This window comes from Ascaphus truei, chromosome 1 (genome assembly GCF_040206685.1).
Source record: "Ascaphus truei isolate aAscTru1 chromosome 1, aAscTru1.hap1, whole genome shotgun sequence".
Lineage (NCBI taxonomy): Eukaryota > Metazoa > Chordata > Amphibia > Anura > Ascaphidae > Ascaphus > Ascaphus truei.
The window spans coordinates 95798322-95806969 of record NC_134483.1 but is presented as its reverse complement, the minus strand read 5'-3'; the positions used below and the strand labels follow the sequence as shown (position 1 = coordinate 95806969).

The 8648-nt window shown below is 50.9% G+C and overlaps 1 protein-coding gene across 1 annotated transcript in view; it reads left to right on the top strand.

The window, feature by feature from the left end:
• The first annotated feature begins 3039 nt into the window (after positions 1 to 3039).
• The window catches only part of ACOT12 (acyl-CoA thioesterase 12), a 50056-nt gene continuing 44447 nt past the window's right edge, over positions 3040 to 8648 (top strand). The window contains exons 1-2 of the mRNA XM_075581566.1: positions 3040 to 3120; positions 7657 to 7792. Coding sequence (XP_075437681.1) covers positions 3040 to 3120; positions 7657 to 7792 — 217 coding nt within the window. The remainder of the gene's footprint in view (positions 3121 to 7656; positions 7793 to 8648) is intronic.

The window sequence follows — 8648 nt, the reverse complement described above, 5'->3', positions numbered from 1 at the left end:
CATTCACCCACCCACCACCGTCATTCACCCACCCACCCACCATCATTCAAAACCGTCATTCACCCACCCACTAATTGTCATTCATCCACCCACCAACCGTCATTCACCCACCCACCGTCATTCACCCACCCACCGTCATTCAAACCGTCATTCACCCAACCCACCATCATTCACCCACCCACCCACCCACCGTCATTCAACCGTCATTCACCCAACCCACCCACCGTCATTCACCACCCACCCACCGTCATTCAACCATCATTCAAAACCGTCATTCACCCACCCACTCATTGTCATTCATCCACCCACCCCACCGTCATTCACCCACCACCGTCATTCACCCACCCACCGTCATTCACCCAACCCACCCACCGTCATTCACCCACCCACCGTCATTCACCCACCCACCCACCCACCGTCATTCACCCCACCCACCGTCATTCACCCACCCACCGTCATTCACCCAACCCACCGTCAATCAACCGTCATTCACCCACCATCATTCAAAACCGTCATTCACTCACCCACCCACCGTCATTCACCCACCCACCCACCGTCATTCGACCCACCGTCATTCACCCACCCACCCACCCACCCACCGTCATTCACCCATCCACCGTCATTCAACGTCATTCACTCACCCACCCACCCACCCACCCACCCACAGTCATTCACCCCCCCCACCCACCGTCATTCACCCACCCACCCACCGTCATTCACCCACCCACCCACCGTCATTCACCCACCCACCGTCATTCACCCACCCACCGTCATTCAACGTCATTCACTCACCCACCCACCCACCCACCACAGTCATTCACCCACCCACCCACCGTCATTCACCCACCCACCCACCGTCATTCACCCACCCACCCACCGTCATTCACCCACCCACCATCATTCAAAACCGTCATTCACCCACCCACTCATTGTCATTCATCCACCCACCCACCGTCATTCACCCACCCACCGTCATTCACCCACCCACCGTCATTCAAACCGTCATTCACCCACCAACCCAACCACCCACCATCATTCACCCACCCACCCACCGTCATTCAACCGTCATTCACCCACCCACCCACCCACCCACCGTCATTCACCCACCCACCCACCGTCATTCACCCACCCACCCACCATCATTCAAAACCGTCATTCACCCACCCACTCATTGTCATTCATCCACCCACCCACCGTCATTCACCCACCCACCGTCATTCACCCACCCACCGTCATTCAAAACCGTCATTCACCCAACCCACCCACCCACCGTCATTCACCCACCCACCCACCCACCGTCATTCACCCACCCACCACCGTCATTCACCCCACCCACCGTCATTCACCCACCCACCCACCGTTCATTCACCCAACCACCGTCATTCACCCACCATCATTCAAAACCGTCATTCACCCACCCACTCACCGTTATTCACCCACCCACCCACCAACCATCATTCACCCATCCACTGTCATTCACCCACCCACCCACCGTCATTCACCCACCCACCATCATTCACCCACCACCGTCATTCACCCACCCACCGTCATTCACCCACCGTCATTCACCCACCCACTGTCATTCACTGACCCATCCACTGTCATTCACCCACCCAACCCACTGTCATTCACCCACCCACTGTCATTCACCCACCCACTGTCATTCACCCACATACCCACCCACTCTGTCATTCACCCACCCACTATCATTCACCCACCCACCCACTGTCATTCACCCACCCACTGTCATTCACCCACCCACCCACTGTCATTCACCCACCCACTGTCATTCACCCACCCACTGTCATTCACCCACCCACTGTCATTCACCCACCCACTGTCATTCACCCACCCACTGTCATTCACCCACCCACTGTCATTCACCCACCGTCATTCACCCACCGTCATTCACCCACCCAGTCACCCACCCAGTCACCCACCCAGTCACCCACCCAGACAGGCAGTCACATGTCTTTTGTTGCAAATATAAAAATAAACAGGTTGCATTGTAATGTTTTTTTCTGTATCACAATAAGAAAACAGTTAAGTAAAAGTTGCGCGCTAAAATATATTTTTTCATGGTAGTTGCGCTATGGGTTCGGGGGGGGGGTGGGGGTGCGCTATGGGTTTGGGGGGAGGGGGGCTGCTCCTTTCATTTGTCCCGGGCCCCATGATTTCTGTTGGCGGCCCTGAAAGGGGTATACAGGAGAGATCCTTGAGCAGAACGCAAGTATGGGGCAGGTGCATAGTGAGAAATTAGGGCTGAGATGTAAGGAGAAGCAGAAGAGTTTAAAGCCTTAAAAGAGAGGATGAGACTTTTGTAAGTGATACGGGATTTGATAGGAAACCATGAGAGGGATTTCAGCAGGTGAGACTCTGAGACAGATTTAGACAGATATTGGCACACACATTGCACAGGTTATTGGTCAATGTCATTCATTTACACCAGGCCTGCACAGCATACGGCCCGCCTGGCCTCTCTGTGCGGCCCGCGATGACTCCGCCCGGGCGCCACTTAATTAAATAAATGGAAAAAAAAAAAGTTATAAAAAACAAGTTTAAAAAAATGGCGGCGATTCATCCCCCCCATCCCTCTCTCCCCCCATCCCTCCCCCCACTCCCTTCCCCCCCCCCCGCCCCCGGGTTTCGTGGTGCGCAGGGGCAGCAGCAGCATGAGGAGGATGTGTGCATGCGTGCGTGCGTGTGTGGGTGGGTGTGGGTGGGTGTGAAAAACGGGCTGGTGCAGGAGTGGGTGTGAAAAATGGGCTGGTGCAGGGGTGGGTGTGAAAAACGGGCTGGTGCAGGGGTGGGGGTGAAAAACGGGCTGGTGCAGGGGTGGGGGTGAAAAACAGGCTGGTGCAGGGGTGGGTGTGAAAAACGGGCTGGGGTGGGGGAGGGGGTGGGTGTGAAAAACGGGCTGGGGTGGGGGAGGGGGTGGGTGTGAAAAACGGGCTGGTGCAGGGGTGAAAGTAACTGTTCGAAGACATTGGGGTTCTTGATCACCGATATGGATAAGCCACTCATGGTACTTAGGGCTGAATGGTCTCGGAAATAAGGGGAACTGGCAGCAAGAACAGCTTTGTGGGCTCTAAATGGTTGACCTTGAATATGGACGATGATGTAACACAGCTTTCCTTGCATGCGCAAGTCATTTAGTTGGTTTGGTGGGTGTGAAAAACGGGCTGGTGCAGGGGTGGGGGAGGGGGTGGGTGTGAAAAACGGGCTGGTGCAGGGGTGGGGGAGGGGGTGGGTGTGAAAAACGGTCTGGTGGGGGGTGGGTGTGTAAAACGGGCTGCTGGGGGGGGGGCAAACGGAGTGGTGTGGTGGGGGGAGAAGGGGTGGAGGGAGAGGGAGGAGAGAGAGGAGGCAGAAGGGAGAGAGGGGGCAGAAGGGAGAGACGGGGGCAGAAGGGAGAGAGGGGGGGGCAGAAGGGAGAGAGGGGGGGCAGAAGGGAGAGAGGGGGGGCAGAAGGGAGAGAGAGGGGGGGCAGAAGGTAGAGAGGGGGGGCAGAAGGGAGAGAGGGGGGGCAGAAGGGAGAGAGAGGGGGTAGAAGGGAGAGAGAGGGGGGGCAGAAGGGAGAGAGGGGGGGCAGAAGGGAGAGAGGGGGCAGAAGGGGGAGAGATGGGGCAGAAGGGAGAGAGGGGGGGGGGGCAGAAGGGAGAGAGGGGCAGAAGGGGGAGAGATGGGGCAGAAGGGAGAGAGGGGGGGGGGGCAGAAGGGAGAGAGGGGGGGGGGCAGAAGGGAGGGGGGGGCAGAAGGGAGGGGGGGGCAGAAGGGAGAGAGGGGGGGGCAGAAGGGAGAGAGGGTGTGGGTGGAGGGAGAGGGTGGGAGAAGAGAGGGTGGGAGAAGGGAGGGGGGAGGTATGAGTGGGTGAGGGGGTGAAGTATGAGAGGGGGAGATGTAATGTTTTTTTCTGTATCACAATAAGAAAACAGTTAAGTAAAAGTTGCGCGCTAAAATATATTTTTTCGTGGTAGGTGCGCTATGGGTTCGGGGTGTGGGGGTGGCCTGCTCCTTTCATTTGTCCCGGGCCCCATGATTTCGGTTGGCGGCCCTGTGGGTGATGTGAGGTGCAGGGGGGAGAGGGTGATGGGTGATGTGGATGGGTGATGTGAGGTGCAGGGGGGGGAGGGTGATGGGTGATGGGAGGTGCAGGGGGGGAGAGGGTGATGGGTGATGTGAGGTGCATGGGGGGATGGTGATGGGTGATGGGAGGTGCAGGTGGGGGTCATTGGAGGTGCAAGGGGGGGGTGATTTGAGGTGCATGGGGGTGATTGGAGGTGCAAGGGGGGTGATTGGAGGTACAAGGGGGGTGATTGGAGGTACAAGGGGGTGTTTGGAGGTACAAGGGGGGTGTTTGGAGGTACAAGGGGGGTGATTGGAGGTGCAAGGGGGGTGATTGGAGGTGCAAGGGGGGTGATTGGAGGTGCAAGGGGGGTGATTTGAGGTGCAAGGGGGGCCATTTGAGGTGCATGGGGGGTGAGTGATGTGAGGTGCAAAGGGGGAGAGTGATGTGAGGTGCAAGGGGGGGAGAGTGATGTGAGGTGCAAGGGGGAGAGTGATGTGAGGTGCAAGGGGGAGAGTGATGTGAGGTGCAAGGGGGGAGAGTGATGTGAGGTGCAAGGGGGGAGAGGGGTGTGAGGTGCAAGGGGGGAGAGGGATGTGAGGTGCAAGGGGGGAGAGGGATGTGAGTTGCAAGGGGGGAGAGGGATGTGAGGTGCAAGGGGGGAGAGGGATGTGAGGTGCAAGGGGGGAGAGGGATGTGAGGTGCAAGGGGGGAGAGGGATGTGAGGTGCAAGGGGGGAGAGGGATGTGAGGTGCAAGGGGGGAGAGGGATGTGAGGTGCAAGGGGGGAGAGGGATGTGAGGTGCAAGGGGGGAGAGCGATGTGAGGTGCAAGGGGGGAGAGCGATGTGAGGTGCAAGGGGGGAGAGCGATGTGAGGTGCAAGGGGGAGAGGGATGTGAGGTGCAAGGGGGGAGAGCGATGTGAGGTGCAAAGGGGGAGAGCGATGTGAGGTGCAAGGGGGAGAGCGATGTGAGGTGCAAGGGGGGAGAGCGATGTGAGGTGCAAGGGGGGAGAGCGATGTGAGGTGCAAGGGGGAGAGGGATGTGAGGTGCATGGGGGAGAGGGATGTGTGTGCTGTGTAGGGGGGTATTGTGTGTTTGATGTGGAGGGGGAGTATTATGTGTGTGGGTGAGGGGGAGAGATAGGGGTATGAGAGATAGATGGGGAGTATCGCAAAGGTTGCTAGTGAGGGGTTCTGGGGGAGATATGAGGATGATGATGAAGGGTGCTGGAGGTGATATGAGGATGATGATGGGGGGTCCTGGGGGAAATATGAGGATGATGATGAGGTCCTGGAGGAAAGATGATGATGGTGATGGTGATGATGATGATTTTACCCGTGCGGCCCAATTTTTTTTTCCTTGGAGCAGTTCGGCCCTTCTCACTTTACGAGTTGTGCAGGCCTGATTTACACATTAACAATCACAGTTCAGTGAATAGTCCCCTAATTGTCTGTAGAATTAATCCACTACTAGAATGAAACGTTACATCTAAAATGTATTTTACTCCTTTGAACTTCTAAAAGTTAATATTATAAACAAAACTATTTCTTAATTTGCTAAAAACGCACATTGTTACCTATTTTTGTTGGAAGAGCTTGTAGTGCTGAGCAATATTCTCAAGCACTGAAATAATTAAACAAACATTTCCTAGATAATAATTTGTCCATTACTGTCATAAACAGGGATAATGTTATCCAACAAATTCATTTTATTTGCTGCGCATGATAACAAAGCTTTCATCTAAGTATGTTAAAGATCACTCAAAATGTTTGATTATCTGCTGGTCATCTATGTTTATAGTTTGTGCTCAAAGTTACAGGGTTACTACAGGGTGAAAGCTTTAATGATTAACTGGGATGACCTTAATCCTAGCATTTAAAAAAGTCTTCAAATCCTATGCTCCAAAATCTGCTGATTTTCTTAATTTTAAAGAGATAATGTTGTGCCTTTAATCCTAGCATTATATTAGTAATGTTTTTTCCCCCACCTTTTCCTTGCCCTAAAGACGTATCTGGTACAGCACAGACCTTTGAATGCCACAGGTCCTTGTGCTGTAGCTGGTACATGATCATATTAATGCTAGTTTTCTAGGGGGTGCTTGGGTGGGATTTGAGCCCCCTCTACCTCCATTTATATAATCTAGGGGGGCAGCCGCGACCATGTGATCGCTACCAAAGTAATCATATGGGTGCAACTGAAGAAGTCCTGGGGCACTCAGGTTAACTTTCATACTCAACTTTTATGGAATCCTTTGATCAGGTTAAACGTGGCCAACCAAATAGCGTGGCCTGCATTGCCGGGTATACAGTGACTATGGGAAATTATTACTCGGGCAACAATATTCCTACAATGTTTCACTGAAACAGCCTTATGGTTCTGTAAATATAAAATATGGGAAAGCTTTTTCCAGTAGCACAAGAATTTACCTACATATTGTACACATTTTACATATGAGCAAAGATAAAGTCAGTGATAATGGCCATGTTTACTGAGCAGTGCTCTACCACAAGACACCTTCCCTCCCTGAGAATTTCACCTCCTCTCTTCTGCAAACACCCATGAAACATAAAGGCCATACATACTATTCACTTAAATGAGCTGAAAGGTTTCTTCTGGCATAGCAGCCCTTAGTAAATATGGGCCGATATCTTTAGTGTTGAGATAGACGCACCAGATTTCAGGCATGGTGGGGATCATTTGTCAGATCTCCCAAGCCTTTTATTTTACTACAATCCTAGTGTGACTGTATGTATGTACAGTATGTATTGTGACAAACGGCTTACTCCGGGGCTCCGCCGTCTGTACGGGACTGTTAGAACACGGTCTTTTAGGGTAGGTTAAATGACGAGGCGTAACGTGCTGTTCCTTTAAACAGGCTATGCCTGGTTTATTCAGTCCCAGGCACTGAGACTGCCACAGTGCATACAACAGAAACACCAGCAAAACAAAACCTGCTCACCTGAGCAATAACTTAACTTAGGTTTTCCCTGACTCAGGGTTGGAGTGGCTTTTCCACTTCCAACAACAAAAATAAGGAACGTTGCAGTTTTAGAAACAAGGAGCAAAATGATTTAACCTCTTTGGGGAGAGGCTTTTCCCCTCTCTGCTTCCAGCAGCCTTCCTGCCTCCAGGCTCTTGGGGAGAGGGAAGAGGAACCAGGAAATCAGTCTTAAATACCTGATTTCCAACTAGCAGGACAGGTGACAGAAATCAGGCAGCAGACAAACTCTGGTCTGGATCCCTCATCCCTCAGTTCCAGCACTTGCCAAACTGTGGGATGGAGTGTATGTATTATGAGGCTGCACTTTTCAGCCTAAACAGGATAGAAACTGTTCAGTATCCTGGGAACCCTATATATGGAATTTATTACCATCCCCTGGTTTCTGTCACAGTATGTATATCTTTATTTATATAGCGCCATTCATGTACATAGCGCTTCACAGCCATAATATACGTGATAATCATATAAATACCAAATAATACAAATAGCACATAATGGGAAGAAGTGCTTTCAGACATAAAAGTGACAATTAGGAAAAGGAGTCTCTGCCTGTAAGAGCTTACAATCTAATTGTTATCTTTCTGCAGATTTATCTAAAACCAGTCAGACTTCAAACGTCTCAGGATCATCTGGAATACAGTCTTGCAGCAGAACGAAGACGAATACGACTTTATCATGAAGATGCTTATAATAACCTTATGGAGGACGAGTATACACTTAATGGTTAGTAAGACAACTTTGCCAATATTAAACCAGTTACCAAGTGTCTAATTATTGCATATGACATGAGCTAGACGCCTTGTCATTTTGCTTGCAGAGAAGGTGTCACAAATGGCACACCTGGCAGTGTGCAATTTTCTTTCTTTTTTACATATCACTTATGAGGCATTTATTTCTACAATAGCACAACCCCGAATCAATAAGTTAAGTATTTCTCCAAATTGTGAAACAGTTTTCTACCACTTTGAAAGGATAATGTTAAATCTAATGTAATATAATCAATATCATCGTCCTGTAAAAGCACACCCTTTAAAGAGTGTTTGTCACTTTAAGATCTGAAGTGTAAATCTAATGCAATAAGAAAAAAGATCACTATCATCATTCTATAAAGGGTACAGCCTTGAAAGAGCACATGGTGTTATAATAATAATAATAATAATAATAATAGCATGTTCTTGTATAGCGCTGCTAGTTTTACGTAGCGCTTTACAAACACATTTTTCAGGCACAGGTCCCTGCCCCGTGGAGCTTATAATCTATGTTTTGGTGCCTGAGTCACAGGGAGATAAAGTGACTTACACAAGGTCACAAGGAGCCGACACCAGGAATTGAACCAGGCTCCCCTGCTTCAAACTCAGTGCCAGTCAGTGTCTTTACTTATTGAGCCACTCCTTCTCTTATATGTGTATTAAACAACAAGTACTATAAAGGGTGCACAATGAGGTGATCACAAACCACACATTGTAGGTATTGCAGCAATATTTTATTGTTTTCTTTCTATATTCACGGGAGAACATCTGCACCGTTATCCGGAGTTCCAGCGCAAAGGAGGACTTTGTTCTTCGTATTTTTCCCAGAT